The sequence below is a fragment of the Mobula hypostoma genome, chromosome 29 (assembly GCF_963921235.1).
Source record: "Mobula hypostoma chromosome 29, sMobHyp1.1, whole genome shotgun sequence".
Taxonomy (NCBI): Eukaryota; Metazoa; Chordata; class Chondrichthyes; order Myliobatiformes; family Myliobatidae; genus Mobula; species Mobula hypostoma.
The window spans coordinates 8,154,474-8,172,772 of NC_086125.1; the positions used below are offsets into that span (position 1 = coordinate 8,154,474).

At 44.4% G+C, this 18,299-nt stretch overlaps 1 protein-coding gene across 1 annotated transcript in view; it reads right to left on the reverse strand.

Moving 5' to 3' along the window:
- LOC134339499 (hemicentin-1-like) overlaps positions 1–17,327 on the reverse strand; it is a 34,262-nt gene extending 16,935 nt beyond the window's left edge. The window contains exons 1-2 of the mRNA XM_063036073.1: positions 17,061–17,327; positions 4,752–5,015 (exon numbers count right to left, since the gene is read on the reverse strand). Coding sequence (XP_062892143.1) covers positions 4,752–5,015; positions 17,061–17,127 — 331 coding nt within the window. The 5' untranslated portion in view covers positions 17,128–17,327. The remainder of the gene's footprint in view (positions 1–4,751; positions 5,016–17,060) is intronic.
- Between the last annotated feature and the right edge of the window lie 972 nt (positions 17,328–18,299).

The window sequence follows — 18,299 nt, forward strand, 5'->3', positions numbered from 1 at the left end:
AATTTGTACTCTTCACAGACATCCACAAAACAAGAAACTCCACTGGACATCATGATGCTTCCTGTTTTGCACCTTGTGAAGCATTGGACAGCCCCTTTGCCGTTTCTGTAGCAAATTGACTATTTTTACGAGGTCAAGTTGCTAGCTCAATGCTCAACCCACAAAGATGGAAAGAATGCAAACAGTCTTCCGGATTCGAACTCAGGACCATTCACCTCGAAGTCCGGTGCCAATGCCACTACACAGCCAGCCAGCACTCCCGTAGGGCATAAGAGAAGAGAAGTAAGTTGTTTCATGGACGAACTGGAAGAAGTCGCCTACATCTGCAGAATCTGCTGGCACCATCTTTCCTCGCTCCTCCTCTTTTGTACCAAAGAATGAGGAGATGCACCTTGGAAGGGGAGCGAAGCAAGTTCTTTTCAAAGTATCGCTCAAAAAAATGCAGGAACAATCTGTCAAAGGAGTGGAGTTAGTGAATATGCTTGGTGTCAGAACAAGCTCAGTCTGGTGAAAAAAAGGAGAATGTTGGGATGTTCTGCACATAGTCCTGCACATCCAAAGCAGTTGTTTACTTTTATCTGACTTGACTAGGCTCACATCAAGAGGTCACTATGGCACGTCCTATGGTGTCAAAACAAAAAAGAAACTTCAATGGACTTCACTGTTTCTCTACTGACAACTGTTTGGGGACAACGCACAAGGAGCAAGTGACCAGTGGGGCACTTGTTCTCCAAGTTCAAAGTAAATTTATTATCACTGTACATATATGTCACCATATGCATTTTGAGATTCAATTTCTTGCAGGCATACTCAATAAATCTATAATAGAATTATAACCATTATACAATCAGTGAAGGACCGCACCAACTTGGGTGTTGAACCAGTATTGGAAAAAACATGCTGTGCAAGTATAAAAAGGAAGAAATAATAATAAAAAGCAATAAATACTGAGAATATGAGATGAAGGGACTTTGAAAGTGAGTCCATTGGTTGTGGGAACATTTCAGTGGTTGGGAAAGTGAAGTTGAGTGAAGTTATTCACTTAGATCATGAGCCTGATGGTTGAGGGGTAATCACTGTTCCTGAATCTGATGGTGAGAGTTCAGAGGCTCCTGTACTTTCTTCCTGATGGCAGCAGTGAGAAGAGAGCATGTCCTGGATGGTGGGGGTCCCTGATGATGGATGCTACATTCCAGTGACAGCGCTCCAAGTAGACGTGCTCAACGGTGGTGAGGGCTTTAATTGTGATGGACTGAGCCATATCCACTACTTTTTGTAGGATATTCTGTTCAAGGGCATTGGTGTTTTCATACCAGGCTTTGATGCCGCCAGTCAAAGTACTCTCCAGTAACCATCTATCAAAGTTTGTCATGACAAATCTTTGCAAACTCCTAAGAAAGTAGAGTCACTGTTGTGCTTCCTTCATAATTGCACTTGCATGCTGGGCCCAGGACAGATACTCTGAAATAATAACAGAAGAATTTAAATTTGCTGACACTCTCTACCTCTGATCCTCCGATGATGGACTGGCTCATGGACCTTCGGTTTCCTCCTCCTGAACTCAATAATCTGCTCCTTGGACTTGCCGAGAGCGAGTAAGCGGTTGTTGTTATAGCACCACTCAGCCAGATTTTCAATCTCCCTCCTATATGCTGATTGGTCACCACCTTCGATTTAGCTGGCCCACGACTGTTGTGTCATCAGCAAACTTGAATATGGCAATGGAGCTGTGCTTAGCCTCGCAGTCACAAGTGTAAAGTGAGTAGAGCAGGGGACTAAGCACACAGCCCTATGGTGAACCCGTGTTGATGGAGATTGTGTAGGTGATGTTGTTGACTGGAGCTTGCAAGTGCAGAAATCAATGATCCAATTGCACAAGGAGGTATTGAGGCCAAGATCTTGGAGCCTATTGATTAGTTTTGAGGGGATGATGGTATTGATTGCAGAGCTGCAGTTGATAAAGAGCATCCAGATGTACGTATCTTTGCTGTCTAGATGTTCTAGGGTTGAGTGAAGAGCCAGTAAGATGGCATCTGCTGTGGACCTGTTGCTCTGGTAGGCAAATTGGAGCAGATCTAAGTCACTTCTCAGGCAGGAGATGATCTGTTTAATCACCAACCTCTCAACACACTTCATCACTGTGGATGTAGGTGCTACTGGATGAAAGTCACTGAAGCAAGTTACCATGTTCTTCTTAGACACTGGTATATTGGAAGTCTGTTTGAAGCAGGTGGGTACCTCAGACTGCTGAAGCGAGAGGTTAAAGATCTCAGTGAACATTCCAGCCAGTTGATCAGCACAGATTTTTAGTTCTTGGCCAGGTATCCCATCTGGGCTAGGTGCTCTTCATGGCTTCACCATCCTGAAGACTGCTCGCACGTGGGCCTCAGGGACTGATATCACAGGATCATCAGGAGCTGTGGGAATTTGTGATGTGGGAAGTTTTGATGGTCGAAGCGAGCATAAAAGACATTGAGTTCGTCCAGAAATGAAGCCCTGTTGTTGCCTACGTTACTTGATTTTACTTTATCAGAGGTGATAGTATTCAAGCCAGTCACAAATGTTGAGTGTCCTTCGTTGATTCAAGTTTAATCTGGAATTGAACACTTCTCCCGTGAGATGGCTTTCCAGAGAGTGAACCTGAACCTCTTTTAACCCTCTCGGTCACCAGACTTGAATGCCTCTGATCTGGCCCTAAGCAGCTTGTGGATCTCATGGTTCACCCAAGGCTTCTGGTTGGGGAAGACTGAATGATTTTGTGGGGTCACACTCATCTACACTGTGTTTATGAAGTCCATGACCATCATGATGTATTCATTCAGATCCACAGGCAAGTCATTCAATATGGCCCAAGTTCACCAACTCAAAGCAATCAAGCAATCCCGTAGCTACTCCTCTGCTTGCCACAACCATCTCTTTGTTGTCCTAGCCTCTGGATCTTTGACCTTTAGCCTCTGCCTGTATGTAGGTTGGAGTAGGACAGCCAAGTGGTCAGATTTACTGATGCGTAGTCAGGGCATGGGACTCTGTACTCAATAGGCATGTCATTTCTGTGTCCCTGATGAAAGCCTCTTCGTCATTGCATCAAGAAGCTTGTCTGTAAAGTGTTTTGGATACATCACTAATGTGTTTAAAGTTGCATTACAGATTAGTTGGTGGAAGTAAAGTCAGAATGGTTGAGGTATCCATTACATAAAAATGACAACTATGTTACATACAGTAATAGTAATTGCACTACTTTGTAATCAGGGAAGGAAATATATGACAGAAGGAAGAATAGAAAGATGATTAGATTGCAATATTAAACTCACACAATATTTTATTAGCAGAGCTCTTAAAGCAGAAATCCGTGCCCTGTTTCCTCTGGAGGAGCAAAATAAACACATTAGGCCATTTGATAAGATAAAAAAAAGAGATGCTGTGTCATTATTTTTAGATGCATAAACAATGTAATCCATTAAGTTGCGGCCATTATAAAAGGGTTATTTGAAATTGTTGCCGAAGTAGATCACATAACCAAGGGCGGTAATACTCAAGGGAGGGATAGATTCTTTCTTCCACCCATCCATTGATCAAAGCTGCTGAGGCAGTACGAAGGATGGCGACAAGCTTTATAATCCAACAGAGGGATGGCTGACAGATACACTTTCAATGCATCTTGGAATGGAATATTTACAAAATCTTATGTACTTTTATGCAGGCGCCATGGCAGCGTAGTGATTAGCGCAACGCTATTACAGCTCAGGGTATCGGAGTTTGGTGCTCAGTTCCAGCACTGTACGTCCTTCCCAGTGGAATGTGCTGGTTTTCCAGGGTGCTCCAGTTTCAGTCCAAAGATGTACCGGGTTGGCTAAATGATTGTTATAAATTGTCCGGTAATTAGGTTAGGCTGAATTGGGGTTGAGGTTGCTCAGGCAGTGTAACTCAAAGAGGTAGTGTGGCCTACTCTGTGTTGCATTACAGTGACACAGTGGTGTCGTGGTTAGCACAACGCTTGACAATACAGGAGACCTGGGTTCAGTCCCTGCCATTGCCTGTAAGGAGATTTATACGATCTCCCTGTGACCGTGAGGGTTTCCTCCGGGTGCTTCGGTTTCCTCCCACTGCCCAAAGACTACTTACTGGTTGGTGGGTTTAATTAGTCATTGTAAATTGGGGGATTGCTGGGCAGCGGGACTCGAAAGGCCTGCTGTACCTCAAGACATAAAAATAAATAAAGTAATTGTAAGCCAAATTGTTGGATTGAACTGAAGCCAACCATATTCCTCAACAGGAAGGATTTGAAAAACAGCTCAGTTACAAATGCATCACTTTTCTAAATCATACATCAATGCTGGAGCAAAAAAATTGCACATTAGAAAACTTTGTTTCTCCTTTAGCTGAGTTATTTTCTTCAAAGCACATTATCAAAGTAAATGTAAATTATACAACCTTGAGATTCATCTCCTTACAGGCAGCCACAAAACAAGAAACCCAAAGGAGCCCAATTTTTTTTTTCTTAAAAAAAGACCAACACCCAAAGCATAGAGGCAGGGGGAAAAAAAATCAAACTATGCAAACAATAAAAGCAAGCGATAGCATTCAGAATGAAATTGAGTCCATAGACCCCAGAACAGTAGTCCTTTCTACCATACTACAGCAAATGATGAACACCAGTTACCAGATTCAAAGGAGGCATTATTAGCATATTGATAAACTGTTTATACATCATTACATTTTTCCTTTGTGTAAAGAAAGCTTCTTTGACTTACTGTAGACAATGATCATTTTCTTTAAGATCGATGAACTTCCAGATGAGCATTTCACTTGACATACCACTTTAACAGGCCATGATTGAACACTTGGCACCGAGTAGGTCAGCTTGTTGTTTTGCATTGTTGAACTTTGATCTTTTATTCCTTCCATTATTATTGATGCTGCTGAACACATTGCAGCGCAAGTCACTTCCAAACGGTGTCCAATTTCCACAGCCGGGGGTTCTGCACGTATCAACATTAGATCTTCAGCTCCCACTTCTGACAAGAGAACAAATCACAATGAATGGTAGAGATTCAGTGCTTTGAGATGATGAATAACCAAGACCCCAGCCGATTTTGAAAACAGATAAAGTAGAAATAAAACCAAAATGAGAGAAATATGTAGTATAACGAGCAGCATCTGTGGAGAGAAACAAAGTTAATCGAGTGAAGTTTATTGTCATTTAACTATATACATGTATATAGAAACGAGATAGTGTTTCTCTGAACTAGGGTGTAAAGCAAAGTAGTACACATAACACACAAAACACACAATAACTTAAGAAGACAAGGATAAAATCTACAGAAGAATCACACATCAACAAACTAAGGTACACTAATATTAAATATTGTAATGTACAGGACAGATTAACCAGTGACACTTCGAATACGATGTGGCAGGGAGTTCAGAAGCCTAATGGCCTGGGGGAAGAAACTGTTTCCCATCCTGACTGTTCTTGTTTTTATGCATTCGAGTCTCCTGCCTGATGGTAGAAAGTCAAAGCAGATGCTGAATGGATGGGTGGGATCCTTAAGAATACTAAGGGCCCTGCATATTCAGCGTTCCTGAAATGTCCCCATTGGATGGTAGGGAGACCTCAGGTGTTCTCACACAGGACTTCTGTCCTGATGCTCGACTGCTCCCATACCAGATGGAGATGCAACTTGTCAGGATACTCTCAATGGTGATCCTGTAAAATGCAGTTAAGATAGGGCTTATAATGTTTAATATTGGTAACTTTGTCAGAACTGGCCAAGCTTGATTCAAAGTTCAAAGCTTAAAGTATGTACATATTATACAACCCTGAGATTCGTCTCCTGACAGGCAGCCACAAAACAAAGAAACTCAAAAGAACCCATTTTAGAAAAAGACTGCCAAATATGCAGAAAGAGAAAAAACGTTTTGTTGCTTTTGCTGGTGAAACCGGGGGGGGGGGGTGGGAAGACGGTTGATGCTTTTGCTGCTGTCTGTGCGTGGGAAGGTGAGGGAGGATCTGGGGTTCTGATATTTCCATCATTCAACGCTGAGGTATTTTCTGTTTTGTGGACGTCTGTGAAGAGTCAGAATTTCATGCTGTGTCCTGTATACATTCTCTGATATTAAATTGAACCACTTGAACCATTTGAAATCATGCAAGGAATAAAAGTAAGCAAATAGCATCCGGAACGACAGTGAGCCCACAGACACAAAATGCATTACGCTGGAGTAGGCCACATCCTCAGCCTCAGTTCAGTGCAGAGCCAGATTAACGCCACAGGGCAACGATCAGAACCAGACAGACACTTGCCTATGGATCTGGCACCCTGCCTTTTCAATCCACCTGGCCCTGCGTTAAATCGTCTAAACATTGGGTCATTCGTTATTCCAAGTCCCGGGCCCTGTTGCATCAATACCCTCCGGGCCTTTGATGCAAACCCCTCCATTGCCTTCCTTACAAGAATTTTATTTTATTTGGATACAATGAATAATCAAGCAGCATTTTGCTTAAGGGCTTACTGGTTTTAATCATTATTCACAAGGAACAGGGCAAAAACTTCCCATAAGTAACAGAATCCCAGATAGGAGTAAGGGTACTAGCATTGACACTATAACTGCAATAGAATTACCAAAGTCAATATGAAATAACAACTTCTTTGTAACTTTCAACAGTGTCATAGAATGGAAACAGACCTTGGGTCCACCGCACCTATGCTGACCATCAGCCACTGAATACAAGATGATCAGAGATAGGAGCAGAATCAGGCCATTCGGCCCATCAATTCTCCTCTGCTGTTTGATTATGACCGATTGATTTTCCCCTTCAACCCTATTCTCCTGCCTTCTCCCTTTGATGCTCTGACTAACCAAGAACCTATCAATCTCAATATTAAATAAACCCAGTGACTTAGTTTCCATTGTCTGTGGCAATGAATTCCACAGATTTACCACAGTCTGGCTGAAGAAATGTCTCATCATCTTTGTTATCAATGGACATCCTTACAATTTGAGGCTGTGTCCTCTGGTCCTATACTTCCCCACTAATGGAAACATCATCTTCATGTCCACTCTATGTTGGCCTTTCAATATTCAGTAGGTTTCACTGAGATCCTGCTGATTCTTCTAATCTCCAGTAAGTACAGACCCAGAGCCATCAAAGACTTGTCGTATGTTAACTCTTTCATTCCTGAGATATTTCTCATAAACCTCCTCTGGGCCAGCACATCCTTTCTTAGATATAGGGCCCAAAATTGCTCTCAATACTCCAAATGTGACCTGACAACTGCCTTATAAAGCCTTAGCTAATTCAACATTAATCCTAAATCCCCAACAATCTCCTCTAGATTCTACCATGGACCTACACACCAGCGGCAATTTACGGCCGTCAATCAATCTACCAACCAGCAGGTCTAAAGGACATTGGAGAAACCAGAGCTCTCAGGGAGAATACAAGTATTCACAAAGAGAATGAGCAAATTCCACAAGGTTAGGATGAAAACAGTCATTCAAAGCGCACACACTCCAAGCCTGGCTCAGGGGCACATCCATTCCACATTTTGGTCTCTATCATCACCACACACTCAACCCAATCTCTGTGCCACTGTCACAGACTTTTATTAGCTAGTGTGTGGAGGACTGTGTACCAAAGAGGCCAAACCTGGCATTCCCATACCAGAAACCATGGATAAACTGGGAGATCCGCTCCCTACTGAAGTACAGGACTGCAGTGATCAAACTGTGGTGACCTTGAGCTATTCAAGAAATGAAGATATGAGCTTTGTAAAGCTATCAAGGATGGTAAAAGTCCAAAACTGAGTCCTAGACCAGCCATCAGTTGCGGCAGGGCTTACGCGCTATAACAGACCACAAAAGGAAGTCAGGCAGCATCACTAACAACAGTGCATCTCTTCCTGTGAACTCCGTGCATCCTATGCACATTTCGAACAAAAGAGGAATGGATATTCACCACCCACCCCTGCCGACTTCAATGCAGCTGTACCCACAGTTACAGATGTTAGAGCAGTCTTCCAGAGTTTGAACCAATGTCAAATGTATAGCATCTGGCCCAGATAGAGCCCCGGTTTTGTCCTTAGACCCTGTGTAGATCACTGGTGGGTATTTGCAGACATTTTTAAACTCTCCCTATTTCACCTGCTTTCATCCTGGTACCTAAGAAAAATAAGGTAAGTGCCTTAATGAAGACCAGCTAGTGTCTCTGACATCCACCATCATGAAGTGTTTCAAGAAACTGATCACATACATCCACACAGCCTCCCAGAGAACCTTAACTCATTGCAATTTGCCTACTACAGGAACAGGTCCACAGCAGATGTCATCTCCCTGGCTCTACACTCAACTCTAAAGCAATCCATTCTTCTGTAGGAATTAGTTTATACAGCTTGGCTAAAATAAGTACTGAACATTATCGCAAGCAGATTTAATATCACCAGCATTTGTTGTTAAATTTCTTGACTTTGTGACATCAGTGAAGGCAATAATAAGAGAAAAATAAACCATGAATTACAGTATATTTATGTTAAATAGGTAAATGAAATGTAGTGTAAAAATGGAAATAAAAAAGCAGTGAGATAGTGTTCATGGGTTTAATGTTCATTCAGAAGTCGGATGGCAGGAGGAAGAAGCTGTTCCTGAATCACTGAGTGTTTGCTGTCAAGCTTCTAAATCTCCTTGAGAACAAGGCTTGACCTGGGTGATGGGGGCCCTTAATAATGGATGCTGCCTTTTTGAGGCATTGCTCTTTGACGATGTCCTGGATACTACAAAGGCTAGTGCCCATGATGAAGTTGACGAAGTTTACAACTCTGCAGCTTATTTCGATTCTGTGCAGTAGCCTCCCCACTCCCTCCCCACTATACCAGACCTCCTCAAGTGTGAAACATCAATTCTTATTCTCGGTTATCTTTCCATTTGTGGATCTGTCAGAAGTGTTCCTATATTACTGAGAACATTGGTCCTTGGTCTGAAGCCATGAAAACAAAGGTAATTTTGGTTTATTATTGTCACATATACAGAGATGTAGTGAAAAATATCATGATGTTATTCTTCTGTCTCTAAACTGACTTGCCAAAGTTCGGCCATGAGACGCGAGGAATAAGAGGCACATTCATACTGATAGTACCAGAGGTAATGTTTTCAACGGCTTTTATAAGTGAAAATTATGTTGGAGTTTCCATCAGCTCCAATGGTGGAGGAGCAAGCTTTCATCAATAAAAGATAAAAGATATTTTTATTTAACTGTATGTGTACATTCCCAAATTTCTTGGCCAGATTTCCCTCTGGAATCTCCAGCTAATGTATCCTGTGAAGATATGATCCTGTGCCCCTCCCAACAGCCAGATGAGGAGGCCCGGTAGCGTAGTGGTTAGCACGACGCTTTACTGTACCTGTGACCTGGGTTCAATCCTGCCCCTGCCGTAAGGAGTTTGTACGTTCTCCCCGTGAACGCGTGGGTTTCCTCCGGGTGCTCCGGTTTCCTCCCACAATCCAGTGACATACCAGTTGGTAAATTAATTGGTCATTGTAGACTGTCCTGTGATTAGGCTAGGAATAATTGGGGGAATGCTGGGTGGCGTAGCTCAAAGCATCAAAAAGGCCTATTTAGCACAGCATCTCAATAAATAAATCAATAAATAAAGATAAGTATTAGCCATTGTACCCAGTTATTCTTTAGTGCTACTGAACATACATAATTCAAAAGGTGAAGTGCATCTCGGCAAGTACAGCTTTTATGACAAACTAATTTTCTAAGTTAATGGTGAGGGAAATGTGAACTTATAAATATAATGAGAGCTACCTCCCTCATATTGTGCTTCAAATGAATCTCTGAGGTACCCTGGTAGTTAGTGATTAATTGGTCAAAATTTTACTTGTGAATGTTCCAAAGTTAATGCGGCATGTACTGGAATAGCAACAGTCAATATGCTTTGAGGTAACTCATTCTAAATTACCATTTCTACTGTGCACAGCCATAAAATGTTATTTAAATGCAGATTTTTTCATCCTTGCAAATTTTTTTCTGGTTGAGCAAAGACAGTGAAGCAGCATGTAAGAATTGGACAATAATGACATGCCTGCACAAGATTACACCTTTTCCTGAAATTAAAGGTGGATCTACTAATCCTGCAAGCTGGGTGTTGGCGGTGCAGATGATGCGGACATCTTTGTCCTTCCTCACTCAGATGAAGTTGCACTCTAACTGGTGCCTATGCTTGGACCATGAGTGTTGCCATGATGCCTTGCCCTTGTTCCTCTGACAAATGAGTATCCATTTTAATGCCACTATGCACTAATTACTTGTAAAAGGAAGGATCCTGCTAGAATTAGACTTCTCTGCTCCTTGACCATCACTCCTTGCAAGAGGGGCTTGTATCCCTTCTTAACCCTGGCATTGACGCTGCTCAGAAATATCAGTTGTTCTGGTGACGAGTACAAAACCTAAAATGTTAACTGTTTCTCCACAGATGCTGTCTAACCTGCTGAGTGTTTCCAGCTTTCCCTCATTTATCTGCATCCTTTGTTCCCATTGGAATGTGAACCAGGAGTTTTTTCCACGGCCAGAGTTGTAGTCCACAAGGTTGAGGGTTGAGGTGTCTGTACCGTTGACCCAAGTGTGCTGGTTCCATTTTGAATGAGTCAAAGGGTCATAAGCCAGAACATTTTCCACAGTAACTCACTGAGACAGTAAACTCACTCATGCTTGAAGGTGAGACACACTCCCTGATGACAACATTCCTCTTCTGCCCAACGAGGCATAAATACAAGGCCACATACAGAACAAGGTAATACCACCTTGCTCCCTCCTCTCTGTGACAATTCACTCAGTCGCTGGTGAGATTAGCCTTTAGCCATCCCTGATATTCCAGGTTCAGAACTTCATATTATGGATTAGAGTGTCTCATATTTGTACTTCATGTTTGTCACAACCATAGACTTTGCTGCGGAGTCTGGATGTCCTCACGGGCAGGCAGCTAAAAGGGGTTGGCAATCACGCTCGTGAAAGTGCACATTCCAGCTCATTAGGATGGGTTTTAACTCACTTCCTTTTGTTTTAATCTTGTTGGGTGTTAACTAAAACATAGTGAAGGTAATACTGCCCACTTCCCTTAGTCCACGTTCTAGGAAGGAAGATTAAAACTTAGATTGATGCTGCAAAGGAGCGGTATTAATTTAGAACTAAGTTCCTGCTTCTGAGCTGCAGGGATGGCATTAGATTTTAAAAGAACATAGAAGAGTACAGCGCAGGAAAAGGCCATTCAGCCCACAATGTTGTGCTGAACCAGCCATAAAGCAAATCAAAAATACCTAAACACTAATCCCTCCTATCTACACCATGTCCAAATCCCTCCATTCTTTTTATAGCCATGTGCCTATTCAAATGGCTCCTAACAGCCTCTGATGTATTTATTTTTTTTAATTTAGCTTGAGTTTTTAAGTTTTAGTTTCTGATTTAGTTTTCATTTCTACTGTTGTCTCTCACCCTCTGCATTTGAGCCATTACCAAGCACCGTGTCAGCAAGAGGCAGCCGGGAACCTCAGGGATATCTCTCTGGCTCAGAGATGGGGGAAACTCTCTCTCAGCAATTGAGAGTTTATTGATGTCAAGATTCTGAATGGTCAGCCTCTGTGCACCGGCAAGATCCACCTTTCCACAGAATTGCTCCAACTTGTGCTGGAAGGCAACCATAGGGAACAGTTCTCCTTGTACCTGGTTAATTCAGCAGAACTTCTGCTGGTGCTTGGCCATCTAGACCATCTCAGCACAACCCATGGACCAATTGGTCCCTCAAGGTACTCCTAGTTTGGAGCCAGCATGCCTGTATACCTGTCCAGGTCCAGCTCAAGCCCTTGTTAGCATATTCCCTCCTGTGCCAACTAGTGTGGTGTTCCAGCTGAATATGCTGACTTTCCTGAGGTCTTCACTAAGACGACCACCTCTCTGCCTGCACACCAAGCATATGACCACATCATTGACGTGTTACCGAGTTCTAGTTCCCCCACCCAGGTCCAGCTCTTTGCCCTGTCTCATCCTGAGGTGGTGACCATGGAAGAATACATCAAGGAGGCATTGACCTTGGGATTTATCCATCTGTAAATGTCTCCAGAAAGGTCAGCTTCTTTTTTTGTAAGCAAGAATGATGGCAAGCTCCAGCTCTGCATTGACTATCAGCCCTTCAGCAATATCATTTTGAAGAACCACTACTCTCTTCACTGCTTGCCTCTGTGTTCAACCAACCATATTCTCCAAGATAGATCTGCACAATGCTTACAACCTGGTTCACATCAGATAAGGGTCAAGTGGAAGACAGCATTCAATACTTCCACTGGCTGCTATGAGTACCTTTTGGTCTGGGCAATGCACCTGCAGTTTTCAGGCCCTGGTACTGTGACACGTAGAATCAATTAGACATCTCTGAGGGCAACACCAATCCAAAGCCCATCTTTCCTTACTCATGCATTGTTATTTTGGTGATTTGGGGAACAGAAGCAGAGATGAGTGCTGCCCAACAGTCAGATCCTGGCCCAGGCGAGGGATCTCCCAACCAGCAGTTTTTTCCTACCACAGTGCACCCCTGAATGTTGTAGTAGGGCATTCTTCCCATCTGGTTGACTATATGGGGGATTCAACAGACCCTAGAATTTATAGAGAGATCGTTTTGGTGCTGGTCTATGGTCTAAGGTGTCCATGATTTTGTCTCTGCCAGTCCCACTTGTGCCCACAAGAGCACATCATGTCATTGTCCTATCTGGCTGCTCTGTCTGCTGCCCGTGCCTCACCACCTCTGGCCCCACCTCTTGGTGGGTTTTATCACTGGTCTGCCTCCATCAGATGGGAACACTACTATTCCGGTACTTGTTGACTGGTTCTCCAAGGAAGATGACTCCATTGCTCCCATGAGCCGGAGAAGCTGCCAAATGCCACCTTCCTAGTTCAGCATGTGTTCGGGCTGCATGGCTTCCCAGCTTCCCTCAGGAAATCATGTCCAATCAAGGACCACAGTTCGTGTCCCATTTTTGGAAGGTTTTCTCCTCTCTGGGGAGCTACAGTCAACCTCTTGTCAGGTTTTTACACCTAATCTAATGGCTGGAGGGAGAGAATGAACCAGGAACTGGAGACAGCCCTGAACCACGACCCTTGACCTTGAGCTCTCAAATGGTTTGGGCAGAGATAGCTCACAATAACTTATCATCATCCTCCACTGGCAGATCCCCCTTTTAATGCCAAGACGGATTCTAGCCACCAATCTTCCCTGACCAAGATAGTGACGTGGGAATGTCCGCTGCTGAACAAGTGGTTCAACGATGCAAGCGCATTTGGAGATGGGCCAAGGCTTCTCTGTTGCACAGTTGGGAACAATATGCCCAAAAAGTGAGGCTGCTTACACTAGAAGAAAAAGTCTGACTGACATCTAGAAATCTTCCTTTGTGGGACCATCTGAAGTGGTGAATGCATTAACAGAGCCTCCTGTAGACTGCGCCTGACATCATCGATGAAGATTCACCCGGTATTCCATGTTTCCCAGCTCAAGGCAGTGACTTCCTCCCCCCTTGGTGAATGGGTCCCTAGTCTATTCTGTGGAGATCCTCCCAAGAACTTAGCTCCGTATGGGCATAGTCTAGTACCTTGTCAATGGGGGGTATGGCCCAGAGGAACGTCTCTGGGCTCCAGCTTGTGATATGAGACATCCTGAACGAGTCTCTCATCCTGAAGTTCCAGGGGGCACAGGTCTCTGTCACCTCGGGAGTTGCATCTAGGGAGGGGTGCAATGTCACGGCCATGGACTCTGCCGCGAGGTCTGAGCTCCCTCTCGGGCGGGCAGCTGAACGGGGTCGGCAATCACGTTCGGGAGAATGCACAGCCCGGCCCATTAGGGTTCTTCGGTGGTTACATTTAACTCCCTTCCTATTTCAGTCTGGTCAAGTCTTGTCCGAAGCTTAGCTATGAAAACACTCCCTGCATACATTTTACTATAATCCTGGATTTTAGATTGACGCTGCAAAGGGGCGGTATTAATTACGTTATTTACTTTTTTTGACAAAACTATAGGATTTTATTTACCTCACATATACACAAGGTATTCAATATTTACAAGGCAGTAAGTATACTCAGATTAAAATATGGCTACTACCGTCTATGAAACAGTTAATACCCGGGGAGGGGGCACCGCTCCCGAAAGTGCCCCACTGTACCCATTGCCACCGCATGCTCCCTCTGCAGGGACAGCCGGTCACGACCCTTGGAAGAGGGGCAGGCAGTCGGCCCGGGCAGTACCTCCTACCTTCCGCCGCCTCGACCCGCGAATGGCCATCTTGGCCAGGCCCAGGAGCAGAGGTACCGTCGACGTTTCGGGTCGAGACCCTTCGGCAGGTCCGGGGGAAAACCCCCACGGGGAGGACGGACAGACTCCTCACAGAGGACATTGGAACTGAATTCCAAACTCCTCCGCCCTGCTGTAACAGTATCGCCCTAACCGCTACACCACCGTGGCGCCGTTTATTACTTCCGAGCCTCAGCGACGGTGTTAGATTTTAGTTTGAGTTTTAGTTAGTGAATCTTTTTTCCCCCCACTTTCGTTCTGTACAGTTCTTTTAAAACTAAGTTCATTCTGTTGCTGCATCTGTCTACACTTGGGCCGTCACCAAACATGCCGTCACATTCAAGGCCGAGCCAGCGTTGAATTGTCCATCCCTCGCTGCCCTGAAGAAGGAGGTGGTGGACTCCCGTCCTGAAACACCGCAGTCGATGAGGTGTCGGTGTACCTACAGTGCCGTGAGGGAGAGAATTCCAGGGGAAGGTGAAGGAATGACGATCTGTACTCAATATATTCACAAAAACCCAGTGAGCCGCATTTCTGTGGGTGACAACGCCTTGTTCGTGAGCGAGGTCAGAGGAGACAGGCCAGATTGGTTCAAGCCGACAGGAAGGCGACAGTAACTCTAATAACCTCGCGTTGCAACAGTGGCGTGTGTCCCAACCTTGAAGCAGATGGGCTACGGCAGCAGGAGACCATGAACATACACTCCGTGGCCACTTTATTAAGCAGGAGGCACCTAATAAAATGGCCACCGGGTACATTTCCAAGTCAGGTGCTGTGCGGCTCAGAGAGCAATTGTGTGTGGTTTCTGCCAAACCAGCGGTAATATCTGTTCACTGACCACAGATGCGTGTGGGCTCAGCACCGCAGCCCGTACCCGGCTCCCGGCTCCCGGCTCCGGCCAGTGGACACGAGGCTCACTGTCTCGTGTTCCCGGGAAGCAAATGCCTCCATAGCGTGTCACATATCTGCTGATGGAGGAAAAGCCAGGAAGTTTTCTGATGACTCTGCCATGGTTGGATGCATCAGCAAGGGAGATGAGGCTGAGTACAGGGCTACGGTAGGAAACTTTGTCACATGGTGTGAGCAGAATTATCTGCAGCTTAATGTAAAAAAGACTAAGGAGCTAGTGGTAGACCTGAGGAGGGCTAAGGCACCAGTGACCCATTTCCATCCAGGGGGTCAGTGTGGACATGGTGGAGGTTTACAAATACCTGGGGATACGAATTGACAATAAACTGGACTGGTCAAACAACACTGAGGCTGTCTACAAGAAGGATCAGAGCCGTCTCTTATTTCCTGAGGAGACTGAGGTCCTTTAACATCTGCCGGACAATGCTGATGATGTTCTACGAGTCTGTGGTGGCCAGTGCTATCATGTTTGCTGTTGTGTGCTGGGGCAGCAGGCTGAGGGTAGCAGACACCAACAGAATCAACAAACTCATTCGTAAGGCCAGTAATGTTGTGGGGATGGAACTGGACTCTCTGACGGTGGTGTCTGAAAAGAGGATGCTGTCCAAGTTACATGCCATCTTGGACAATGTCTCCCATCCACTACATAATGTACTGGTTGGGCATAGGAGAACGTTCAGCCAGAGACTCATTCCACCGAAATGCAACACAGAGCGTCATAGGAAGTCATTCCTGCCTGTGGCCATCAAACTTTACAACTCCTCCCTGGGAGGGTCAGACACCCTGAGACAATAGGCTGGTCCTGGACTTATTTCCTGGCATAATTTACATATTACTATTTAACTATTTATGGTTTTATTACTATTTAATTATTTATGGTGCAACTGTAACGAAAACCAATTTCCCCCGGGATGAATAAAGTATGACTATGACTACTACTATGACTAAGACATTCCAAGACGTTAAATTCTTCCCCACAAGACATTCTGACATTTCGGACAATAGTTTATATAAGACAATAGTTTAAATTCTGCACGGAGTGTTTGGGTCACCAGGGGGCGAACGATGGGGTGGCCAGGTAGCTGTTCAATATTCCTCATAGTTACAAAACTTTAGTTCAGTGTCAATAAAGATTTTCACTAACAGAAACATTGAATACAACAAATGGTTGAAGATTCGGCTCCGCTTGTGATCATTTCCCCGAGTTCATCACCAGTTCCTACGTACACCACACACAAGCCAAGAATCGCGTTCTCTCGCCGCTTCAGCTCGCTGCTCACTTCGCATCCAATGTGGATCCGATTCCTTTAAACCCTACCGGTGAACCCTGCTCACCACCCTTTAGGACAACGTCTTGCAGATCACAACCTGATTCCCCAATCTCCCCGTTCAATTTGACTTATGTTGTCAATTCTTAATTGATTACGTTTTGATGATTTTCCTGCTGGTGTGGTTTTGTGGAATATTCAAAACTCAGATTTACTGCGCGCGACTTCTACGCCTTGCCGAACCGTGCAGCCGATCCACTGACAATAAAAGATAAATCTTAGCTAATCGCTCGGCTGACGTATTAGAGCTGAGCCCCAGCGAGTCAGTCTCTATATCCCCTCTTGTGAGTTCCAAACCCACGGTGAGCTCAGGGCTTGGATTTGGCAAACTGGGTCAGGTATGCCACGGAGATACGTCCGCCCACCGGGCTGTCGTTCTATGGTACCGCATACTGACCAACCGTTGGGTGCCGTTAACACTTCGCTACAAATGTTACTAGACAGGAAACTCGGCACCACGGTACAAACCCAACCGTAACAGCGCCGCAAATACCTGCTACAGTAAAAAACGAGGTAAAAAGGCAAAGATATCCAGTCCACGGGGTGAGTCCGAATTCCATTAGTCAAAGATTTCAGGTACAAAATTCCGGAGAACAAACGCTTCTTCGGCTTTCTGATCCAGAAGTGTCCCGGTCTCCTCTCCCTTTGATTTGAGATCCAAGTATCAGAGCTTTCAGACAGACTGGAAGGGAAGGTGAGCACCGCCTGTCTTTAAAAAGCTGTTTGAGATGTACCCATTACTGCGCTGACAACTTCTTGTTTGGTTCTGCCGATACTCTGATGTGTCACTTCCCACTTGCCCCATAATCGAGAACAGCTGGACGTAATTAACACATGTAAAGCGACCATTTCACATGCAAATAAAACTAATAAAAACACTTTCAGCACAAGCGTAAAACGGCATGTTGGGTTTCACATCGTCTCAATAGTATAACTGCATTTTTTAAAAATCGGACATGCAGGAAATCTTAAATAAAAATAGAAAATGTTGGAACTGGTCAACTGTGGAAAGACAAACATAATTAATGTTTTAAGCCTGGAATTATTGACTAGACAGGTCTTTCATAAGCAAGGGACTGAACGGTTATAAGACCACAGGACATAGTAGAATTAGGCAATTTGATCATCAGTTCTCCTCATCATGGCTAATTTATTATCCCAACTCAACCCCATTCTCTTGCCTTCTCACCATAAGTTTTGCAACCCTGAAAAATCAAGAACTTATCTATCTCTGCTTTAAATACATCCAATGACTTGGTCTTCACAGCCGTTGGATTCAACACCCTCTGGGTAAAGAAATACCTCCTCATCTCTTTTCTAAATGGACATCCCTCTTTCTGAGGCTGTCCCCTAAACTCCCCCACTATAGGAAATGCGTGTTCTTGGTCTTCTGCTGTTGTAGCCCATCCACCTTAAGGTCCAGCGTGTTGTGTGTTCAGAGATGCTGTTCTACGCACCACTGTTGTAACGAGTGATTATTTGAGATACTATCTCCTTCCTGTCGACTTGACCCAATCTGGCCATTCTCCTCTGACCTCTCTCATTAATAAAGCGTTTTTGCCCAGAGAACTGCAGCTCACAGTATTTTTTGCACCATTCTCTATAAACACTGGAGACCCTTTTTTGAAAATCCCAGGAGAAGAGCAGTTTCTGAGATCTTCAAACCACCCCTCCTGACACCAACAATCATTCCACGTCTTTGGCAATAAATTCCATAGATTTGCCAACCCCT